The following is a 25,896-nucleotide window of genomic DNA, read 5'->3' as shown; positions in this document are numbered from 1 at the left end:
GCAGGGCTATGTATTTTACATGGAAACACCTGGAGTTCAATGAAGTTGAGGACAATTGTGAAGATTGTCGATGCCTTCGGATAAGATGCCTTTATTATTGTGATTAAAATTTACGATTTTATGCTAACAACCATCTAAAATATGTGGCTTTGATTCCTGTTTTGATATTATTGTTCTATTCAACCAGATTTTGCACTGCTCATTATGTTTAACGTGAATCATAAGATGTAAACAAAACAGAGTGCTGGCCTTGCATCAGAGACAAGAAGACTTCTTGAGGTTCTGATGCTCAATACATGATTGGTTCAAGTTGTGTGGCTAAGGATTGGTCTTATTCAGTTAGAACCTCAACTCACTTTCATCATAAAATGGAACTTGGATGCAGAATCAGTTATCATGAGGTAGTTGGTTAGATTGTCTTTCAAGCAAGTTGTATTTGCCCAGTTTATGATATTCAAATCAGAAAAAAAGGATGGAGATCTGAGAAAATTCTGCTTTCGTGGCGAAAGGGAGAAAACCTGTAGAAATTCAATTCATTTGACTGGTGAATTGTAAGAAGTTCTCGATGAAATGATACACCAACATAGAGATTCTTTAATCCGGCTTGATATTCTGTGCATTAGCTTCTATAAAACATTCCTAAGGCGTGATGTCGTTCTCACGCTATGCCAGTCACATATTAAGAATCAGTTTTCTGATTGCTGGAGGACTGTGTGTGTATTGGGGGGGGGAGGTGGGAGCTACGGGGCGGGGGGAGTCGGGCTGTCAGAGAGAGAGAAAAAATAACAGAAATGTTAGTACTGCCGGCGCAGATGATCAGCGGCGTGATCCAGAGGCAGAACTGCCAAAAGCTGTGAGATTCAATGAGTTGGACTCTGGGTTCGCCCGGAGGGAGTGAGCGGTGGGATGCAGTGACGAGAGATGGGCAGCGCCGTTGCCAGGATCAATAGAGATCGCAGAAGGAAGTAGTTGACTTTTCTTAAGTCCGGGGGAACCGGTGGGGTCGTTCCCCGCGCCGACTCGTGTGTGTGTGTGTGTGGTAGCCTGGCCAATTGCAATCCCTGCGTGATTCCCCAGATAAGGAAGGGGCTTGAATCAACCACCACCCCCCCCCCCCCCCCCTCCCCGGGGAACAGCGGCAGGGGCTTTCTTTGTGTCGAAGGCAGGACTGAGATCAGTTGGAACCTGAAGACCTCCCTCTCGGTGTGTTCATTGAAACGACCTGCTCCCGCGAGTCGATGGACCTTTCGAAGCCCGGGGCAGAAATTACAGCGCTGCTGTGATCCACATGAAACCAACCGCAGGCGGCTCTGTCTCGCTTTAAATGAAAGGAAGGGATGGGAAACAGTGCTCAGAAAACCCATGCAGGTAGGGAGCTTCCTCTCCCCCCTACACACACACACCCTCTGCCGCGATCTCCTGCTCCGGGAGCCACAAACCTGTATTTTCCAGCTTCCGACAGCCTTGAAAAGCACGGTGTGAGCAGGGTTTCCTCGTGGGCAGACCGCCCGACTCTTGGTTGTGTGATCCATCTTCGATTATTGTAACCACAGGCAAATCCTTTCGTTATGCGCGCTCGAGAGAGAGAGGCACATGTTACACAAGCCCAGGCCCTCCGATGATGCTTTTTATCGTTGTTTTTTTCTCTCTCTCTGGGCTGGTGGCTGCGGTGGGTTTTTTTTGTTGCCAAAGCGGTTTTCCTGGGTGATTAGTGCCCCCGCCCCGCCCGCACTCTGTGCGCCGAACCCTCCGCCTCTGCAGCCGCTGGTGACAGCGCCCCTCAGTCCCAGCCTCTGTGGGCTCCTGACCTCCGCTTCTCCAAACAGGCAGGCTCGCCTTTTCTCTCTCCCTTTGCACCGGGGGAGTGCAGTGGTCGTTCCCTGACCCAGAGACCCAAATTCACGTCTTACCTGCTCCCAGAGGTGTGTTACAGCATCTCTGAACAGGTTGATTTAAGAAAAAAAAATGGGTTATTAAAAAAAAAGACCAGTCAATTGTCATCATAATACACAAAGAGAGAAGAGGGAACTAGACCAGGGAAAAATATATAACTTGCTGTCAACGAGAAAGGGTGGCCCCCAACCGCCCAGAATATGATCTCGCTGTTTTTGTTTTCAAAAAAATCCCCGTCAACCAGAACTCATTAATTAAGGTTAGATTAACAACGCAGTTCTTTTTATGGCAATCACCTCTGATCTCAAGTCACTTCAAGGAATTATAAATAGATCTGCAAAGCCCTTCGTGACGAGCAGTTTTAAATATAGAGGTATAGGAGCTTATTCGGGTCGGTTTTTTGTGTAAAAAGCGGAGGCCGCTCTAAGAAATAGGATGCCAGGGAACCAAATCCCTATAGCTGTCAAGTGCCTTCGAGAGAGAGAGAGAGAAAATAGCTTTTGGGCTGGATGTGGACTGAGGTCCGTGTGACTGTTTAAAAAACCCTGCTATCTTTAGTCACAACTAACTGCTGTATCAGGGGTGGGGGTGGGGGTTCCAGTCTTCAGCTGTCGAGGGGAGGTGTGTGTTTCAGTTGGAAAGCACCTCATTGCTTTCAGCTTCCAAAAGTTCCGAACAGGTGGTGAGACAATGTGACAGTTGCTCCTGAATAAGGGCCACTGGTTAAAACAGCAGTCAATGGAGTGAGTCTCTATGTCCACAAAAGTACGGTTCGCAGTCGAACTAATTAATGACAAAAAAAAGTGCTAGTGTTCTCTAAGAAGCAATATTGCCCGACATTGTCATGTTCACATTTCATTGAGTGCAGAGCAGTCTTAAGGTTGCAACTAAACCACACCATGTTTTCATAATATTTGGAAAAATTAGCACTGCAGTTTTATTGTTACATAAATAAAGAACGAACGTGTCCTCTATGTTTTCATTAAGGCAGCTTTTGGGATTTGCTTCCGAAAAGATGCGGGTGTGCAGTGAAGGATGTTTAATTTTGTTTCTATTTAAGGGGATGGTGGTGTCAACATGTGTTCTGTCTGAAATTCTGGCACATCCGGAAAAATTGCGCTCAGGTCGTAATTGTGGCAGACGAATAAAAATTATTTCCATCACAAAAAATAAGTTTAATTAATTGTATATAAAATGAGGGGACCAAAGCATGAGGGATTGTTTAAATTTTCAGCATAACCTGTTAGGAAGTGATCACTTCTACCTCCATGTTTTCTGTCTGTTGGTAATATGGCTTTTATAGTTTAAGTGAACATCACAATACTAAGCACTTGAGAACCTCATTGTATGTATCTGAATTATGTAAGCTATCACCACAGAATATCTCAGCACAGATGGGCCATTCAGTCTATTATGCCTATGTCAGTGCTCCACCTGAAATGTTATTTCTCCACCTCTTGGTGCTGCATGGCTTGCTATGTTCAGCCTCCTGTTTGTCTACTTTGGATTCCAGCAGCTGCAGTTTTTTTTTGTCTCTAACTGGGAAAGATATAGTCACTCCACAAAGCACTCCATTTTTTCTCTTCACTCTGAAACATCATTGTGAAACCCGTCTGTATGCTTTTCATGGCTTTGACATTCTCCCTAAATTATTGTATTGCAAGTGGATGCAAGATTGTTATTATAGTGTTATAAAACTTATATGGAATATTTTACATTAAATGAGTTCTCAGAAATTGTGATTTTAAGAGATGGTACACAAGATTTGACATCTTTTTACATTTTAAGAACATCCCTTTGAGCCTGCTCAATGATTCAGTACGTTAATGACTGCTTGTGGTTTCAACTCCATATTCTTATCTGACAAACAAAACCTTTTGAGTAATTTATTCATCAAAAATCTAACTCTACGCTAAGTAAATTTAATCACCTGGCCTCCAGAGCTTTCTACAGGAACAGAATCATTCTTTTTAATTAAAAATTAAAATTATTTTGACGAGTCTCTAACTCTTAAATCTAATACTGAGTAGATTTTCATGCACACAGCATTTGATTAATTATTCCCCCCACCACCCTTTCCCATTTTTCTATCAAATATTTGTTCTTTTCTAAAAAAAATTGCATTTTTAGATTTTGTTTTGATCAGGTATTCCATGCACATTCTATATATAAAAATTAATCCTTCTGAGCAATCTTCACATTTTGGTAGTGATTGAACAGGAGATGCAGGGACAGTGTGGTTGGGAGGAATTTTGAGATGCACAAACCTTTGGTAGGTGAGAGGCCTTGAAACTTGTCATAGTTGGTATTATTGGAGGTGAAATAATCTACAGTCAGGTCAGAAATCCAATGGCCCAACCACAGGACTGAACTGAACTGCCAAAAGCCATTTAAAGAGAGGGGCCAGTCCAACTTGGTGGAATATTGGGCTGGAATTTACACTCCACAAGTCAATAAAATCTCCCCAAAACAATCGCTTTCTCTTTTCACTGCAGCCTTTCATGATTCTTTTAAAGGATAATGTTGTGACTGCTTTTCAATCAGACTTTGGACAGGACCTACATCTAAAATGTGTCCGTGTCCAATCTACATCAGCATGAATCCATTTGCATTCAGTGATAGACATGCAACAAGTCAAATCCTTGAGACTGGGCCAGTTTTATACATTATAATTTAACTTATGGCTGAAGAGTCTTATCTGTGAGAAGCAGGTTCTGCCTCAAGTGTTGCATGTGAATTGGTTATCACATTTCTTTACAGATTGTTGTTGTTTCCGGTATTTTCTCCTGTTGCCAGCTGCTGTAGAACCTCAATTTGCATAGGCTAATAAGGATCCTGCCTGTTTGAACTAGAAAATAGCAGCAGTAGGTGACATGTGGGAATAAAGCAGGACCTATTCAATTGATTTTACTCCTTCTGTCTTATTCCAGTTGTATAAATGATGATAAGGAGGTTAATATTACCTCCTTGTTCATTTGATTACTAATTTTTGTCCTGTAGATATTGCCCCACTCATCATGTTGAACACACCAGTAAGATCCCTAAGCACCCTCTTTCTTCTAAAGGCAAGGGTCCCAGGGTTTCCAGTTACTTTTATTAGCCTCTCAACTCATTTTAGTATCTCTTGTGCAAGCTTCTCATGGTTTTGACATCCTTTCTAAAGTAAGGCTTTATACTCTAACAACAGTATTACAAATCTTGCACATTACATTTTATATAAACTATGTCATTTTCAACAATTATTATTGTATGCAGCTTTAATTTTCCTGCACATTTCAGCTAGGTTTTGATTCTCAAATTTGACTCTGAATAGATTCTCATGAAATCATCATATGACTAATTTCATTGATGATTTTAATTGCAAGCTAATCAAGGTAAATACAATAGGTTAAATGTATTATTTGAAGTCACAAATTGGAGGCCTGAAAGCCCATTAGAATATCAGGCTCAAATCTTATGGTATATATTTTTAAGACAGAACCACTGGTTAATTGTATCAATGCGGATGCACTTAACATGTATTGTTACGTGAATGAAAGAAGACTGAGTAGAGATCTTTAAAATTATGACATTAGTTTTCAAAAATATGAGCATGCTGGGTAGAATAGACAGGAAGAAGTTGTTCCTGTTCATAAAAGAAAAAAAAAGTGAGAAGACATAGATTTATAGTGTTGTGCAAACAAAGAAAGGGTGCTGTGTGAAAAAAAACATTTTCACACTGTGGGTAATTAGGGTATAGAATGCACTGCCTGGAAATGGAGTGGCAGGAAGGTCAGTAGAAGCATGCAAAGATCATAAGACATTGGAGCAGAAATTAGGCCATTCATCCCATCAACTCTGTTGTGCCATTCAATCAAAGTTGATAAGTTTTTCAACCCTATTGTCATGCTTTCTCCCCCTAACCCTTGGTCTTCTTAATACTCAAGAACCTATCTATCTCAGTCTTAAATATACTCAATATCCTGACCTCCACAGCCTTCTGTAACAATGAATTCCATAGATTCACCACTCTCTGGCAGAAGTAGTTTCTTTTTATCGCTGTTCTAAAAGGTCTTCCCTTTACTCTAAGGCCATGCCCTTGGGTCCTAGTCTCTCCTACCAATGAAAACATCTTTCCCATATCTACTCTGTCCAGGACATTCAGTATTCTGTATGTTTCGATTAAATCACCCTTCATTCTTCTAAGCACCTTCAGGTATAAACCCAGAGTCCTCAAATGTTCCTTATATGTTAAGCATTTCATTCCTCGGACCATTCTCATGAACTTCCTCTGAACACGCACCAGGGCCAGTACATCTTTCCTGAGATATGGGACCCAAACTGTGCATAATACTCCAACTGTGGTGACACCAGAGCCTTATGGAGCCTCAGGTCAATGAGTATATTTAAGACTGAGATAGATAGGTTCTTGAATATCAAGGAGATCAAGTGTGGGGTAAAATACATTGTAGTCAAAAGTAATGAGCTAATTCGTAACCTTCTTTTAGCTTTTATAACTGTGGTCAGCTAACACTTGCTATTGAATCAAAAAGCATGATAAGAATGACTCAACTACTGACTGAAATGGCAAACCATGTTCCATGAATCTTCTAAGAGGCATTACATTCAAGCTTGAACTGCAAATGGATTCACTAAACATTGAAGTTTTGAAATTGGTGTGAAGGAATAACAAGTCCATGTTACAAAGTGATATATTTATGCATTTTTAAATATAATTTGCAACATTTACTAAGTGTACACATTGAAATAAAAAAAAATCAAAAGAATTATAAAAACATCCAAGAATCATTTCAAAGTAACTAATACAGTTGTTACATGAACATAACACACTAGTTTCCATTGCTATATGTAAGTGGTAACCTGGAGCATTTGCGGTTGCAGTTTGTGGAAGTTGCAATATTACAGCTGTAGACTTTTGATTTATATGAAATTGTAACACTGAATGTATTGTTTATACCTACACTGTATTGTATAATGGATGGCTTATTGATTGACACCAATTATTTTTTAATAGTGATAAAGTTATGTTTTATATTCTGGTGCCCATGCAACACTGTTATACCCTTTTGTTTTGTCTTCTTCCTTTGACATTAACTCTCTTGACCACAATATCACACAATAATTTCTTGCTGAGATCCTTTGCTTGCTGTTTTTGCTGGGACAGCTCAACAATACCTCGTATTCATAAGCAGAAACATGCCCTTGCTTGCAGAAAAGTGTGAATTACTTTAAAGAACAATGTCATTTGCCAACAAATTTGGAAAATGTTGAACAACACAAAGTAATTTTACAGTACTTTCACTGAGTTTGGTGAGAGCATTTATATCAAAGAACTGCCCACCGGGCAATTTTGATCTTAATGTTTGCAATTTTAGTTTCTTTTTACAAAATCACAGTCTTTTGAAAATTATTAGGTACAATGTTTCCAGTAATTTGGAATTAATTATTACAGCTCTTTTACCCTGGAGGGATTTTTTGTTTTAAGTTACAAAATATTTCAACTTTAAGTCAAGATCTAGAGTCAAAGATACAGTCAATTCTTGTCTTTAACAGAAGGTGTATGTCCTGTACTGGATCTAAAGGCAACGGTAAGATCACCATAGTCACAGAGAACAGCTCTCTCATTAGTGAGAGGAATGATGAGAAATGTTTAACATGAAGGTCACCACACTTCAGATGAGGGAGAGACTGAGAAGGAGATCCTTGCTGGTAACCTCAGCCTGTGTGGAAATTAAACGCATAATGTTGGCATCATTCTGCATTGCAAGCCAGCTATCCAGCCAACTGAACTAACCGATAGTAGAACAAATGAGACAATGAAGAAATCTTTAATGTTAATGAAATAACTGTCGAAGCTACTGTCTATAACAATTTCCAATACAATATAATTTCCTTTAGAATTCTGGTATGCTGTTCACAAATGGTATTCTTGCATTCACAGCTTGGGTGCCTGATAAGAATCCACTTTCAAGAGGGTTATGGCAAGTTAAAAGAACAGCCTTGTTCACAGACCCTAGATGAGAAGAGATGTGAAACTTCTCCCTCTGTTTTCTATGAACACAAGGAATAGGGTAGGAGTGCTAATGTCATAATGTCACTGAAGTAGAGACCTAAATTACAGTCCTGAGGATCACAGGTTCAAATTCAAACAGCTGATGGGATCTAATTTCAATTACTGAACAGAAGAAATAAAAGAACAACGCCATGTGTTCAGGGCCAGCTTGAGAGACAGAATCAAGTGGGGCTCAAACAGTTTATCTAAAGTTGAGCTGACCAAGCGCAATAAATGTCTGTGTCTCAATCGATGCTGACACTGACTAAAAGCAAGAATACTTTGCCCATTGATGAGATAACATCTTTTCCTAACCTATCTACCTAGGATAACATCTTTTCCTAATCTGAATAGAAAACTCAGATAGTACAGTTGCAGTAAGTGAGACCTATTTCAACTCTGTCTGCGGCTTATTTGTTACCTTTAAAGCAGCTTAAGTAAGATAAGAATCTGGCCTAGTTTCATTAAAGTGTTAATCAATCTGCCTTTAATTGGAGAATTGCTTGTTATGCCACTTGCAATGGATATGGTAATATTCATGATAATAAGAAGGTCCCATATTACTCAGACTGTCTAACTACCAGGCTGTACAAGTAAAACATTGCATGTAAGCAAAGGTAAAATTTGCTACCTAGATTGACCAATGCCCATAAATCAAACAATTATCGAAAACAAATTTAAAATTTATATTTTAAAAAAACCCTATTTGAAACAATTATCTATGGTAATTTACTGCTTTTGATTGGTGGTAATTCAACTCAAATTTATAAAAATTAATATAACCACAGGGTGAAGAAAATCCTAATTGATGCAATGTTGTCATTTTCTATAAAGATAATTGCATTTTAGTAGTTTATTTTCCTTCAATTGTATTTTTTTAAAAATGACATTTATTGACATTTAAAACCTGCTTCTTTATTTATTTTATATCATTGTCATTAGTTAAGATGGTAGGGTATCATTAATTTCACCCTAAACCACTTCCACTAGTCTTCTGTAGATTACTGTACTGCTTTCGGAAGATAGTAAATCTTATGAATAACTAGGATAAGATCAATAAAAGAAATAACATGAAGAGAGTTCTCTGTTTTCTGAACATGGAAATTAATACAAGTATCTGGACAAATGGCAACACTTTGGGACAGAGCAGACAGAACTCTCAAACAATATAAGAGTAGTCTGAAACACAGAAACCAAACACATTGTATGAACCAAAATGTTATCTATATGGTCAGTGGTACATGGTAGGTATTGTCACTTGTTGAAGTACTGCTTTCTGCTGGACAAACATTGTTACATTTTGGAGTTTCCTTTGTAGTTATTCTAGATACATTCAGTTTCGGTGTTTCAAACTACTGGTACCTAAAGTACTTTTGATCTAAGATGGGTGTTAGAGTGTTTTTCATACAGAGTCGAAAAGCACAGCAGGCCAGGCAGCGTCCGAGGAGCAGGAGAATCAATGTTTCGTGCATAAGCCCTTCAGCGCCACAATTTTTAACTCAGATTTCCAGCATCTGCAGTCCTTACTTTCTCCTGTTATTCACACAACCAGAGAGATCACCTAAAATGTACTTTAGGCCAGTGGCCTATGTCATGAGAAACTGGCTTTCCTTGATTTGGGAAAGTACCAGACGTGTTCTGTACAGGGTTTTGTAATTGTGCTGCCTGGTCCATGGACTGTAATCAGATCCATTATTTTTAAGAGTTTGAGGTGGGTCCAAAAGAAACAGGAGTGCTTCTCTTGGTTTCATAGAACTTCTGTTATCCCAAATCCTGAGACCTGTTGGCAATTGCATTCGTGGGATAGTCTGAATCTTCAAAATCCAATTTGTCGATCTGTCATGTTTCTTGGTGAAGAACAAAAGGAGCCTGCTGCTTCGAGCAACGATTTAGTCTCAGTCCAAAAAGTAATTCCCAGCAATTCCTGGGCTTCTGCCATTCTTTGACGGATCAAGGCCAGCACCTATTTGGAGGTTGAAAACTCCCATTTCAGTAGCGAAATTGACTTAATCCATTATGTATGGATAGAACTTAAAACATTGATATTCTGCTGAATGTTAGTTTCAATGCTTAATTGATCATAGCATCCCTAATTTTCTTTTAAAATCAAGCAATAAAATAGTTTTTTTGGTATGTAACTGGTTGTTTATATATGGGGAGCCAGTACAGGGGGAGTCAGACAGCATATTGAATATTATAGTGGGATGAATTCCCTTGTTCTTCAAAAGCTATTTTAAAAATCAAGAATGACAAAGTGAACAAGTCAAAGAATTGTCTTCATTCTCAAGTTAATTAACATCGGATTTTAACATGATTTATTACATTATCATTTTCAACTGATCACTAATCCAATATTAACACAATCATGGATTTCACACTCACAAGAAAACAAGGTTTTTTTAAAAAATAAGTTTTTTAATATAATTGGTAATTATCGGCTTAATGAAGTTCTGCTTTCTTTGGAATATTAAATCTTTCCTCAGCATTTTGTTAGCCAAAAGCTCTTAACAGGTAGAACTGAAACATTTGTTCACTATGCTTTCTCTGACTATTTTAAACTTTATTTTAAAATGTCTACAGAGTAATTGAACCAGTAAGCAAGATATTGAATATTCAATCTGAGGTAAATGCACTGATGCATTAAATTGTTATCAAAAAGTTGGTACTGAATAAGATATTTGTTTTCTATCTTTTCTATCTTTCCAGCTGAGTTATTTCCTGTGACCGGGGCATTTCTAATAACTCAGAGGTGACTCCATTCCTTCACTTTTGTAGGTAGATTAAGGTGCTGATTTTCAAACTGCTAAGGAATTTAAATATGCTCCTGGAATGTTGCCACCTGTGGTTTTATTTTGAGAAATACTAGTTATTAGCTTTGGGGAAGGCTATAAATTAGGCCTGTACTTAGGAAAGATGTGGTGGGGATTAAAAGAGAAAGCATATTAAGATAGGTTTACATTAGATGTGTGCAGCAACAGTATTTAGAGTATGCTGAACATAACATCTAAAAAAGTGTTAATGTCAACAAGTGAAAAGAGACTATATTAACAGAACTTCATCTGAGAATTAAAACTGACATTTCCATGATATTTGGTATCCATAAACATAGAAACTTGTATCTGTGAACACAGGTTGAGCCCACCACTGTTGAGCTTCCAATGCTATCACTAGACCTAATGCACTTTGGTTTAATTTTGTTTGATGTTCTCTCATTCTCCTTCATTGCTTAATTCCTTCATGTTTCTTCATTCCACCATACAAAGCAAACAGTTCAGAATCCTCTACAATTCTCAAAAGAGCTACCAGAACTGAATGGTCAAATGGCAGGCACCAAAAAAACTTGAGCACATAGACCACAGTACCAATGTGAACTTTTGACACATCCCTCTTGGCCCAAGGGAAAGCTAGTTGTAAATGAAGACTCAATGTTTCTGTTACATCTAGACTTGGCAAATTTAACACACTTCTGCTGACCTCTCGCATTCAGTATATACTAGATGTCATCCAAAACTCCACTGCCTGTGTCCTAATTTACACTGAATGCTGCTTACCCATCACCCATGTGCCTGTTTATCTATACTAGATAAGTAGCTCGTCAGTTTTAAAACTCTCAATTTCATTTTCAAACCCAAATCCCCCTCCCAAAAGCTTGCCCCTTCCTATTTCCGTGATCTCGTCCAGCCTTATAACACTCTGTGATCTTGACACTCTTATAATTCCAATCTCTTCAGATTATTGGGTTTTAATCATTCCATCATGCGTTGCTTCAGCCGCCTGGCCCTAACCTCTGGAATTCCATCCCAAACCTTTAAATTTCTCTTGCCTCCTTTCAGAGCTCCTTAAAGCCTACCTTTTGTCTGAATGTGTCCTTGTCATACTTTATTTTCTAATGCTTTTATGAAGAGCCTTGGAATGTTTTATTACATGAGGGCTTGCTATTGACAGTTCTAACCTTTCTAGCCTGTTTTAAGCGGTGCTACTTCACGAGAAAGAGAATTCATTTGGGGCATCCATGTGCACTTTCTATAATTCAGATAACAGAGCATTTCCTGAAAAATCCTGGGACCTGACAATCTGGCTTCCTCCTTAATTATTGAAAAGGGACTGAATGAGAGTTTGATTATGGTACAGTTTGAGGGCATCAATGTGACCCAAAAATGATCACCGAACGATTTGCTATTTGAGTAAAAGTTGCTCAGGCGTTTGATGAACTTGTACTCTAACCAAAACCATAATGATACCTTGTTTCATTTTGAGCTTTTCCCTTCTGTCTGTACATGCCTAGCTTATAGTCATCCTAAACAATAGTATTATCTGAACTGTAACATCAGTCATGGGCAAAGCCCACTTCTAACAATTAGCTGAAATTGTATTCAGTCTCTTGCTAGAATGTTACAACCTTTTCCTATTGCCTCAAAAGGCATGATAACCACACTATAGACCACTGTGTGCAAACTCAAACCATTTGTTCAAAGTTAATTTGCAGATGAAATTGTTCATATTTTCTCACTGTCAACAATTTAATCCAATAGTTGGAGAGAATTAGTCCAAGTTCACAAGGAATTGCTTTCAACAAAGTACTGTATTCTTGTAACTCTTGTACAAGCTAGTAAAATGGATGCGTTCCTGTTTACTTTTCTGTGATCTTTTACAACGTCATATCACCCATATGCTCCTGGAGAAACCAAAACTAAATCTATAAGCCACACTGCAATTTTATCCAAGAAATACCACATGTATCAAGTTATTGTTTGAAGCAGATTAACAAGCCAAGAATGAATATTGTTTGAACCTTATTAGACAAAGAAGTGTTAGTACTCTACATAGTTTCCTTATATTTGGGTTTTACAACTGATCACAAGTAACACAACAACCAGAAGTTTCTAGTGGCTATCAAGCTACAAATATTAATATTTTACTCATGTCATTCCAACCAGCAAAGTAACTTGTAAAATTGATTTCTAAAGAAAAGGTATTAGTTTATTACTAGCAGACTGGCTGACTACTGTTTCCCATTTTGGAACCTGCTCAAAAGAGAGTGATGTATACAATTCAAAAGGAGCCCTAAAATAAGCAGAAACCCCAACAACTACAAATAAAAATCCTTCCAATGTATTTCACATACAGCAACTCACCAATCAACAGCATCTTTGCATTCAAATGATGCATGTGCTATAAATTGTTCAATTTTGTTCATTTTTACCATTCTACATTGACATAAATGTTAATCTTTGTATAAATATTTGTGATGCAAAAGAAAATTGTTTCTAAATGTTCTATATCATGTATAATTATATAATCCAAAGATTGCTGTCAACAGTTTAGAATTTAGATTTTTTTTCTGTGGTAAACCACAGATCTTTTATTGAATTTAATCACATTTTCCAATAAACCAAAGTGAAGCTACCAACTTCTCTTCTGATTAAGTGGAAATTACCAATGTTTTTATATACTGTAATCTACAAACTAGTTCTCTAACAATACAGCTCCAGGATGGCAGGCCCCTAGCAGGAAAAACAGCTCCTATCTATTCTCACAGAACAGTATTGTTAAGTTATAATTGGTAATTTTCATTTTCACCACCATGCTACTATCAGACTTCATACTGAAAATATGTGCAACCACAGTCATTGCTTTTCAAACCAGCTATTTTAATTGTTGGAAATTGTGGATTGGCATGGTAGCTCAGTGGTTAGTGCTGCTGCCTCATGGTGCCAGGGACTGGGTTTGATTCCTGTCTCAGGCGACTGTCTCCGTGGAGTTTGCACATTCTCCCCGTGTCTGCATGGGTTTCCTCCCACAGTCCAAAGATTTGCAGGTTGGGTGAATTGGCCATGCTCAATTGCCCATAGTGGTAGGTGCATTAGTCAGGGGTAAATATAGGGTATGGGTAGGTTAATTTTTGGAGGTTTAGCATGGACTTGTTGGGCTGAAGGCCTGTTTCCATTGTGCAGGGAATCTAATCTAACAATTGTGAAAATCATATGCTGGGGATATTAAATTTTCAATTACTCTCCCACTATGTTAGGAGTGCTGAGCAGAACATTTAGGTGTTAATTTGTAAAAGATTTATGTAACCTTTAACCAAACAGTTATTTTGTTTTTTAACATTTATGTCAGTTTTGAGGAAGAGATTGCCTTTCATCTGGTACAGTGACAGATGTTTTAATATAGCACATATGTCATTATACCATGTGCTGTCAAGGAAACGAATGAAACTGTGAATAGGAAGGTGCAGCTCTGATGCTTTCTGCAGTGATGCAGTTCCAAGATATCTAGGCCTAACTACCACATTTTATGTCCTTATTTTCCAGGAGAATCTATATCAATTATTGGTTTTACACATTATCATTTTTAAAAATACTGCACTCAAATGAATGTGGTTATCTAGTGCTTTAAAGGAGTTTGCTCTTTTACTGTAGTTGTTTAAGTTTACCTGCTTAATATAGAAATTATGAAGATAAACTATGCAATACAAAGTGATTTTGTTTACTGAATTATAAAAGAGCAGTAGAATTGAGTATTATCGAAAGGTTTCAGTTGTGGTGAGCCTTGAATGTTGAATCACATTTGTACTCACTGTGGATGAAAAATGGAAGGTTATTTTTAGAAAGAATTTGAGAAATGTTTTCCATTTCAAAAAAAATCCCAAAAGGATTCTTGTTAATAGATTGTGAAAACTCTTAAATCTCTTTGGATTATGAGTGCATAATTACCAAGAGTAATTATCTCCCCTTCCACTCTGTTCATCCCATAAGAATATTGTGAGTGTTTTTTTTAATGTGCAGAGGAACATGAACAAATAAAAACTAACAATCACTTATGTCCATTAAATTGTAACTTTCTTAGGAAAAGCAGCCATCTGGGCCACCATCTGTTTTTTTACATGGAACTTTCAATAGTCAAAATAAAGAACAGTTGCTTTGAGTAAAGAGTCTGATTGTGATACTGTTAGCGTCCCAACCTAATTACAAAGCATTTCTGTTCTATACAATGGCTTACCACTTGAATTGAACTTTTTTTTAATCGGTCTGAGATAATTCTGGTCAAATGTTGTAGATTTGCAGCTGGAGTCTGTGAATGCACATTGTTTGCTGTCATGCTGTTAACTGTTCAGAACAACATGGCTCACTGTTTGAGTTAATACAGCCATGTTGACCCGTAGGTTTCCAGAGATACCATGCTCAAAAAGCCTTCAAAAGCTGTTCGAAATGGATTTTATCATTGAACTGAATAACTTGTATGCAATGACCTTGATAAATATATCAGTAGTTTACAAAGGAAGCAAATGGTTGTCAAAGATTTTTTTTCAGATGGCAAATACTGAACAAATTCTTATGGCACTTGTTGTCATTTATTGAGTAGACGTAATAACATTTTCTTTAGTGGTGATTGGTTTGGTTTTATGCTTTTAGGAAAAGTAGTTCTAATTTATTTCTAATAGAAAACTAGTAAATTAATATTATATAGCTTTTAGTACCAAATAAATGGTCAAGTGTCCATTTCACAGGGCCACTTATTTATGAATAGGTGCATAAATTCCTTGCAATTGCATAAATAATTTTATATATTTGTCAGCTGCTTCATTGTTAAACTAATAAATGTGAGTAACTTTGAGGAGATCCTAAAACTTGCTTAGAAAAAGATCAGTTCTAGAAAATTATGCACTGATGTAGTGCAGTTAAATTACAGGATAATGATAACCTTGAATATAATATTAACATCCTTTTCATATTTTATGCACTTAATCCCAATTAATGATTGCTTTCCAAGTCAAAAGGTACCCTGGACTTGTGCCAGGACCTTTTAAAAAATATTGCATTAAATCTTATTTCTCCTCACTTTATTTTCTATGACATCAGAATGTGTGCGTTTTGTCAATTTACAAAGAACGTATTTTTAGCAAAATAGATGAACAAGGTTGTGTTGTCTTAAAAATTCTCAGTTTTTGTACAAGCTTCTTTATATGGAGTTTTAGAAACCAGATGAGCTTCTTCATGAATATCAAAGAAGCTGTTGCAAGCAACTGCGCACTCCAAACAGATGCTTGTTACCTGCAATTACCTCGGTCTAATTTACATCAGAACAGTAACAGTTTATCAATATACAATAAACTAATGTACCACATGCAATAAATGGACAATTGATTCTACAGAATCTCTGGCCAGGACAGTGAGGTGTGACCTTTTAACCAACGTGACAGCTCCACTGTCTGTAAATCTTGCAGGTGGGAATAAGTTATAATGCTTCATAAACTTTCCAGCAGTGAAAAATGATACAGGTTTCAGGGAGATGTACGCTTCCTTCAAAAGTTTTCTAACATAATGCAGATGACACCATAAATGGGTCATTTTTTTCTTTGCTCTATTTACTTGTTATTATGTCATACATGGGTGCAGTACCACCTGAAGTTGAATGGCAAAATAACCTTTCTTCCAAAAATGAATGTAGGAAAGGTGAATTCTTCCAAATGAATACCTAATGAACTGTGGACAGTGTAAATCAGAAACAAAAACAGAAGTTGCTGCAAAAGCTCAGCAGCTCTGCTAGCACCTGCAAAGACAAATCAAAGATAATCTTTCAGATCCCGTGATCCTTTCTTAAAATGAAGTCTTCCACCTTTTGGTCCCCATACTTATTTGTGGAGGAGCTGGTGTTGGATTGGAGTGAACAAAATTAAAAGTCACACAACACCAGGTTATAGTCCAGCAGGTTTATTTGGAAGCACTAGCTTTCAGAATGCTGCTCCTTCATTAGGTAAATGAAGGAGCAGCGCTCCAAAAGCTAGTGCTTCTAAATACTGTAAATCAGTTGAACTATAACCTGGTATTATATGATTTTATACTTATTTGTAGCAGCAAAATTGAAAAGTGGTTTCTGCCAGTTATTCAACTTTAAATCACTTGTATTTATTTGTCCTTACCATATCACCAGTTGAGACCTGAGATTTTCCTTCTAATTTGCGTGGATGTGCAGTAATTGGGAAATGGTTGCATCAGAAACAAATAGCCTATGCAAAAAAATATTCCTTTTAAGATGTGTGCATGCACAGACATGTGGCAGTCTTACAGGAATTATGCAGTGCAACATATTCATTCAGAGTGCACTGGGCTGGATCACACTTAGACAGTTTTTTTTTAAATATAGAAGGGTGTTGAGGGATATGGGATTTGGACAGGAGATGAGGTTGGGCCACAATCAGATCAGTCATGGTCTTATTGAATGCCGCGAGGCAATGAATGGCTCAATAAGCTCCATTTGTTCATAATCTTAAAGTACAGCAAATGGAAGTTGAACATTTGTCCTGAATATGTTCATTTAAAAAAATAGTCAATAGTGTTACATTTCCATCTTGTCTGCATTATTTTTATAATGCATTAGTTGTAAGTTAAACTCAGATTTATAAAACACAGGTCTGATCATAATTTCCTGATACAGATAGAAATGAGGAGCATCTAAGCTTAAAGAGTTTCGTTAGTGATTCCTGAGGTTGAATTTTCTTTTTGAATTGGATCTACCCAAACACACCTGGACCTTCTTACTGCTTCTGAAAAGATGAAAACAAACTGGCAGTTTTACTCAATAAAATTGGAAAGAACTGCAGGTGCTGTAAATCATAAACAGAAACAAAAATTGCAGGAAAACCTCAGCAGGTTTGGCAGCCATCTATGAAAAGAAATCAATGTTAATGTTTTGGCCTGGTGACCCTTCCTCAGACAGTTCTGAGTTTTTCCAGCAATTTCGGTTTCTATTTGTTGAATTTCACCCACCCTCCTACCCCAGGTAAGAGCTTCTCCTGAGGAAGTATGGCATTCCGTTTGGGACTACACACGTGGGCCATAGCATGGAACAGGAGAAGCACAGAAAAGGGCAAAGAAGGGAGCATTTAAAGAGGATGCACGTCACTAGATACCCCACCTTCTACCATTGACTGTACAGCCAAACAGATTAAATGAGGCTATTACGGAGGAGTTTTGTGAAATGGTGTATTTGTTTCATCAAAGATACAATGAATCAGCCTTATCATCTAATCCATGATGACTCATAACTATATTCATCTGTTTGCACTGATGCCACTGTGGTTTCAGCTCTCCTACCTTCATCTTCATCTTCATTGTCATTCCCTTAATCGGGAATCTGCAGGAAAGAAGACTAAAAGTGCGAGCAATATGATATTGACCTCAATATGTTACAGAACGCTTCCCCCAGGCTGCATGCCTTCTCCTTCATAGGATGTGAGGTGCTTAAAGTTGGAAATTCCTCTTTGGCAGTTCACTCCTCACAAGCAAATCCATTTGGTGCACACACTCTGAAGATTTCAGCACCTATGTCTGAATGTCCCTTTAAATAACACTATTCGTGATTCAGTCTGTACCTGAAAGGAATCCCATGAATTATTAGTCATGAAATTGGTCACTCGCTGAAGTTTCTGACCAGTCCTGTGTAAGGGTATTAGACCTTTAATGTTGACTAAAAGCTGACTTATTTTTGTTTACTTTTGCTCTCAGATTTATAAATCTGTGCTAGTTAGATTTTCATTTAACAGTCCACTAAAATTTGATTCCTGAAAAGTGCATATAGAATTATTTTAATGTTACGTGCCATTATTCTGACTTATGGAACATATGTAAGAACATAAGAAAGAGGAGCAGCGTGGGCTAGTCAGGCCCTTGAGTGCACTCTGCGATTCAAGTGGATCATGGTGGATTTTCCACTTCAACACTATTTTCCTGCACAATCTCCAAATTCCATGATATTTCTCCTTCAAAAGTATTTATCAATCTTAGTCTAAACCTCTCAGCCCTTTGGGGGCAGAGGATTCCAAACATTCACTATATTTGGAAACTAGAAGAAGGCAGATTGAAAATGTTAAGACATTTCTATAAAGAGTGATACATTAATTATTTTACAACATGTGTCTGGCTGATGAATTCATACATTTTTTTTAACCACGGAACTCACTTATGCAAACAAGGTGTACTTATTTTTGTACCAGGTATATGACAGGATGATGATAAAATCTGTTCAGATTAGGATTAGCCATTCTGTTCCACATCCCAAATCGGACTTCCTCATTTTGTACTGATTTCAAATTTAATTTTACATCTGAAGTACCTTTATCTGCTGCCTCTTCAAATCACCCAAATAGTGATTCCTTTACAGTGAAATCCATCCCTTCTGACTGTCTCAAACATCGTTTTTCAGGGTGATTCTTTACTCTGAATGTCTGTAGTAATCCATAAAAAGGCCAAGAACTTCCAATATACTCTGAAGCATAGCAATAAATCAGCACTGAGGATGTTATGATGGTAGCCTATTTTGGAAAGATTATTATAAATTGTACTTTAGCAATTTAGTGGGCGGTACGGCGGCACAGTGGTTAGCACCGTTGCCTCACAGCACCAGAGACCCAGGTTCAATTCCCGCCTCAGGCGACTGACTGTGTGGAGTTTGCACATTCTCCCCATGTCTGCGTGGGTTTCCTCCCACAGTCCAAAAACGTGCAGGTCAGGTGAATTGGCCATGCTAAATTGCCGGTAGTGTTAGGTGAAGGGGTAAAACGTAGGGGAATGGGTCTGGGTGGGTTGTGCTTTGGCGTGTCGGTGTGGACTTGTCGGGCCGAAGGGCCTGTTTCCATACTGTAAGTAAGTAATCTAAAAAATTGTGGAGATTCTCCAGTAAGCAGTCTGTTTAGTGTACAAGTTCGAGATGTTTGAGAATGTGTAACAAAATGAAGTTTGTCTCCCATTCAGTGTTTTTCAAATTGAACTAGGTTTGAGCATGTGCTTTGTGAGAAATCCTAATCTTGTTATTCAATTTCTTAAATATGTAACACTTTTAAATCCCTCCTCTGTTGTTTGACCTCTGATAGTACTATGTGCAGTTTTGGTCTCCTTACTTAAGCAAGGGTGTACTGGCATTGGAGGGGATGCAGAGGAGGTTCAATAGGTTGATTCCGGAGTTGAGAGGGTTGGCTTATGAGGAGAAGCTAAGTAGGCTGGGATTTTATTCATTGAAATTAGAAAAATGAGGGGATACCCTATAGAAACATATTAAATTATGAAGGAAATAGATAAGATTGACATAGACAGGATGTTTCCACTGGCAGGTGCAACTAAGACAAGAGCCTCAGGATTAGTGGGAGCAGATTTAGGACTAAATTCAGAAGGAACTTCTTCACCCAGAAGGTTGTAAATCTGTGGAATTCCTTGCCCAGTGAAGTAGTTGACACTAATTCAGTAAACATTTTTAAAACTAAGATAATTTTTTTTTGAATAATAAAGAAATTAAGGGATATGGTCAGAGCGCAGGTAGGTGGATCTGAGTCCACAAAAAGATCAGCCATGATCGTATTGATAGGCAGAGCAGGCTCGAAGGACCACATGGCCCACTCCTGCTCCTCTTTCTTATGTTCTTTACAGATAAGGTGGAAAGCACAAATATTAAACAATTTGTTGCGATTTTTATTGCAACAGTCAACTAAGTAAAACAAAATGATTATCACTTTATCCTTAAAAAATAAGATGCAAAAATATTTCAACATTTAACATTCAGTACCAAGTTTTATTCAGGTGATTGATACCTTTGACAATTCTAAACACAGGTTTGATCTGTTGATATTATTAACTTGTCCACTGCAGTTGTTGCAATAGATAGAAATCTCTTCATTCTGAGCCAAGAGCAATTTACCTGAGACATTTGACAAGCAATGTAGTTCTTTCGAAATGAGCCATTCAGTAAGATGAGCTGAACGATCCAGTGTTGGGCTATTAATCTCAAGCTTCTGGGCTTGAGCGCCAGAGCTGTTAAATATTCAGAGGAACTCTCTGTCTGTATTGGCCAAACAATTTTTAATTATGACACATACCAGTTTATATAATTTTTTATGGTAACTGATGCTACTAACTATTTCAAGTTTGAATTGTAGTACATACAGTGTAGTTATAGAACAACATCAATATTCAGTTAAGACCTGGAGACATTTATCATCCTACACTTCTGCTGGGAGAGGATTTGTGAAGGAATCAAAGACCAGCTAGCAAATATTTCAGAATCAGCAGTGATGAAACAAATAGAAAATAGATTAACTCATATTAAACTAGATTCGGTGTTCAGTTTTATAGAAGCTCCTATTGATAAATAACTTACTGTCATTGAAGGACCGTGTTCATTATATTGAACTAAGATTTGACAGCCTTTTTAACACTATTCAATTTTAACCTTACAGATGCAGCTCACCAGACCCGTTCTGGATCTGCTCGTCAGTATTACACAGTTCCAACCAGCGGTCATGAACGGAGAGCACATTTAAACATCGCTGAACCTCCGAGATTTCACTCGCAGGCCAAAGGGAAAAATGTTCGTCTGGACTCGCATTTCAGAAAAGCCACTCGGAAAAACAGTTTCTGTAATGGTGTAACGTTCAGCAACCGTCCAGTTCACCTTTATGAAAAAGTGCGATTACGGTTATCAGTGGTACTTCATGGATGGAGTGGTGCTTTACGGTTTGGTTTTACAAGTCATGATCCCTCTCAGATGAGCTCTGCAGATATCCCAAAGTATGCCTGCCCTGATTTGGTAACCAGGCCTGGTTTCTGGGCCAAAGCTTTGCCTGAAAGATTTGCTCTGAAAGACAATGTCCTTGCTTTTTGGGTGGACAGACATGGACGAGTATTTTACAATGTGAACGATGAAGACCCTGTTCTTTTCCAGTGTGGTATTAATGTTTCAGGACCACTCTGGGCATTGATTGACATTTATGGAATTACACAAGAGGTCCAAATGCTTGGTAAGTATTCTAACAATAAAAATAACATCCCAATAATTGCAAAGATAAGGTATTTGAGTTATCTAAAGTAATAAGTGCCTGTACCCAACATGCCTATATTACACGATGATTACTTAAGCCCACCTACTTTTGCCCTCCCACAGCTGAGATCAAGGTTTGTAACTTATAAGTCATAACCCACAATCTAGAAGAGAAAGAAATGTTGTTGCAGCTTGCTTGCAAGTGCACAACATCAATGTAAGAATTCTGTGGAGTAACAATGTGTATTTCCAACTCCTGTCCTTTATTCTTTTAGTTGTCTGCTTTTCTACAGCATCAAAGAGTTCATTGCCAATGATGGTTTAACATTCACAGTCATCCAATTGAATATGGTTTTGGGAAAGTCAGCAATAGCTGATCAAAGTTTGAGACTTTTATTTGAACTTTTGTCTGGAATCTCTGTAAGGATCTGAGATCATTTGGTGTCTCAGCTCATAGGCATCAGACTAGATGTTTTATTCAGTAAAACATTTTGAGAGTTAGAACAGCATTTTGAGGTTTTCTTTTCCTTTGGCTTGAATTTCAAAGCACATCTCCACATTTGCAATCTCTGTCATGCTTTAGTTCAGCCATTGAGCACATACTAGTTGAAACAATTATTTTTAGATTTTTATAAGTTTCAAGTTAGTAGCCTTGCCTTTTTCCCGATGAGTGGGGAAGTAGTCTAGAATTTCCATGTATTATGTACTTTCCTATTGCTAGCATGTAAAAGCTTGCAAAAAGAAGCTGCATGTTTTGCTTTGAGCACAGCACATAAATGTTAAATTAAAATTAAACTGTGTTGGGAGCATAAATGTTTTCAGCACAATTCCGAAGTGATAATCTAAGGTGAAACTGGTATTGGAACATCAAGTTGTTGTCTGCCCAACTGATTTTCATGTGATTTAGTCTGTGAGACATTACTGTAAGTGATTTAAGATTATGTATTTAGTTGAAGGACTTTTACAAGTCACAGTGGACTGGATTTTCCAAGGAGTAGCAGATTGACAGTCAGAGTGCCACTCCACTCCCATTTTTTAGTTTTAAGACTCTTCTCTTCTGGCCAGAAATTCTGATCATGGGTCCTTCAGAAATTTGGAGCATACTTTAAGTTTAACAGGGCCCTCGATGTGCAAAAGAATCAGGTGTTGGTGGGGTATAGTCAGACTGCAGTTCCTTTATTATGTTAGTAATTGCTGTATTCTATAACTTACTTATCCAGCAGCACAGACAGAAATTTTTCCAAGTCCTGTCAATGGGCAAGTATGTAAGGTAAGCCAGGGGGAATGAGGACAAAAGCAGAAATTGCTGGAGAAACTCGGAACATCTGGCAGCATCTGTGGAATATAAACAGAGTTGAGTCCAGTGACCCTTCATCAGAACTGTTAGAAGCTATGACAAATTGACATTTATGCTGAAGTTGAAGTAGTGGAGGGGGAAGGGGAGAAGTGAGTGGATAGGAGGCGATGGAATCCGGGGGGAAAGGTATGTGAAAGTTTTAAGTAAACAAGAAGATTATGGATAGCAGGCCAGCAGAGAAGAAAAGCTGAATAAGACGTAATAAGAGCTAGGTGCGAGAAAATGGGTCAGCGGTACTGATTGCAACCTAGTATAATATGATAATGGGCATAAGACTGTGTAGGACTGGGTGACTGTGCTAAAAGCAATCCACGTCATAACAAGACCAGATATGGGGTGGGTAAAAAACTGGGAAGATGGAATCAGGCTCTAAAGTTGTTGAACTCAATTTTGAATCCTAGAGGCTGCAGGTTCCCCAAGAGGAAAATTAGATGTTGTTCTTCGAGGAGTGTACCCAAGTGTCTCACAGCAAGTAGACCCTGTGGAATGTTGCCAAGGGGAGGGAGGGGAATATGTGTCTTGTTGTGGCATCCTGTTGGAAATGACAGAAATGGTGCTTACAATCCTTTGGAAGTGGAGGCTGTTGGGATGATAAGTGTGGACCAAGTGAACCCTATCATTATTATGGGAGAGAAGGGAAGGGATGAGGGTAGGGGGGGGGTTGAGAGATGTGTCCAACATGGCTAAGGGCCCAGTTGACCATGAAAGCAGGAATCCTTTGTCCAGGAAAATTGATTTTTCTGAGGCCTCCCCGAAAGGTGGATCTTCAGAACAGATGTGGTAGAGGTAGGGGAGCTGGGGAAATGGAATACAGTCTTTACAGGAAGCAGGGTATGAGGAAGTATATTCAAGGGAACCCTGGGAGCTGTGAACTTTGTAGTGGATATCAGTGGCCAACCTATCCCAGAATTGGAAACAGGGATGTTGAGGAAGGGAAGAAACAGTGATGTCTGAGATGGACCATTTGGAAATTGGAAGTGAAATTGATAAATTCTTCCAGTTCTGGATAAGAGAGAGAAGCAGCATCAATGATGTAATCAGTGTACCAGAGGATGAGTTGTGGGTGAGAGCCGCATTAGGACTGGAACAAGAAATGTTCCGTTTACACCATAAAGAGACAGGCATAACTAGGCAGCATTAGGGTACCCATGGCCACCCCTTTGACCTGAAGAAAGTGAGAGGAGTTGAAGGAGAAATTATTCAAACTGAGGACCCATTGGCCAGGCAGAGAGGGGTGGTGGTGGATGAGGATGGTTCAGACATTTGCCCTGAGGCTATCCTGACTGGGAGAAGGATGTGTAAAGGGATCGCACATCCACGGTCAAGAGGAAGCAGCTGGAGCCAAGCGAACTGGAAATTTGCAACCGATGTCAAGGTGACAGATCCAGCAATAGATGGGGAAAATAGCAGTTGGATCACGGGCTGAGGAATAGAAGGGAGTTTGTGAGAATTTGCAGTTGGAGTGTGAATGCTGAGTTGGGGTGTCTGTTTAATAGCAATCCAGAAGTAAGACTAAGTTTTTAATCTTCTAACTTGCCCTGAGCAACTGTTAACTCTGCTTTAAATTGATGCTTTTGGAAGGTTCCAATTTCAGTTTCCCTGACAATTTCCTCTGAGTCTGCTCTGTCGCGGACTCTTCAGGGTTCCAACATATAACTGTCATCAATGCTGCAGCAATAACTATCTGGCCACTGGAAAATCCAGCCACTTCCGCCAATTCAGCCATTAGCAGTGCAAGCTTAAATAATCAATATCCTTCCCATAAAAGTTCTGTAAATTGAAGTGTGCAGTGATATCACGATGGCATCAATTATCACATTTTATGCAGCATGGATTTTTTTGAGATACCAATACAGCAATGGTAAGGTGAAATGTTTGAATCTAAACCACCCAAAAATGACCCAAAAGGCAACATCATTTTTTGAGGTGTATTGCTGAGAAAAATATTCTTCCAATTTCAGCATCATCCTGCAAAAGATGCAGCTATGGATCTGATCAGTTCTGTTTTTCAATGGTTTCAAAATAATTGCAATATAAAACAGTTATTGGAACACATTGCAAAATGAAAGAATACGCTGCCCTTCATTACAGCTAGATACTTAAGAATAGTTTTGTTAGGTATCCTGATACAGCAGCTTTAAATTTAACTGATAACTTTTCTATTCCCTAATAATGTGTAACCCCTTGATTAGTGGGATAATAATTCTTCTTTCTGTGCCTGCTTATCTTTTAGTTGTTAAACTCATTAAGATTAAATTCCAATCCTACCAGCACATAACGAGAAAACAAAGGTTAATGTGAGGTCAAATTCATTTCTTAAAATGTAATGAATGTCTTCTATACCAATTTCATCAGTGCATGAAGTAACCTTCTACTTGCTGATAAAGCAGCCACAAAAAATATACTCCTAAAACACACTTCAATTTAAACAGTAGAATGTCGACATAATTCTTTTTCTAAAATGCTGTACATTTTCTAACAAGCAAAAATCATGAACCATACGCAAGGAAAAAATCAGCACATCTGGCAGCCTCTGTGGAGAGAAAGCAGAGTCAATGTTTTGGGTCCAGTGACCTTTCTCCAGAACTGATCAGAAACATTGACTCCAGTTTCTCTCCACAGAGGCTGCCAGAGTTGCTGATTTCTCCAGGAATTTCTGTTTTGGTTGTGATGGAGTGTTGAGGGAGGGTGTCTGGATTCCCAGCATCCTCAGTTCTTTGTTTTTTGAATGATATGCAAGTACTTGAGGAAAAAAAAATCTTTATTCCCTGATTTATATCCCTGT

General features: G+C 38.2%; 1 protein-coding gene across 1 annotated transcript in view; it reads left to right on the top strand.

Moving 5' to 3' along the window:
* The first annotated feature begins 772 nt into the window (after positions 1–772).
* neurl1b (neuralized E3 ubiquitin protein ligase 1B) overlaps positions 773–25,896 on the top strand; it is a 57,482-nt gene continuing 32,358 nt past the window's right edge. Inside the window, exons 1-2 of the mRNA XM_060837109.1 lie at positions 773–1,368; positions 21,174–21,734. Coding sequence (XP_060693092.1) covers positions 1,338–1,368; positions 21,174–21,734 — 592 coding nt within the window. The 5' untranslated portion in view covers positions 773–1,337. The remainder of the gene's footprint in view (positions 1,369–21,173; positions 21,735–25,896) is intronic.

Source organism: Hemiscyllium ocellatum, chromosome 16 (genome assembly GCF_020745735.1).
Source record: "Hemiscyllium ocellatum isolate sHemOce1 chromosome 16, sHemOce1.pat.X.cur, whole genome shotgun sequence".
Taxonomy (NCBI): domain Eukaryota; kingdom Metazoa; phylum Chordata; class Chondrichthyes; order Orectolobiformes; family Hemiscylliidae; genus Hemiscyllium; species Hemiscyllium ocellatum.
This window is presented reverse-complemented; position numbering and strand designations above follow the sequence as displayed.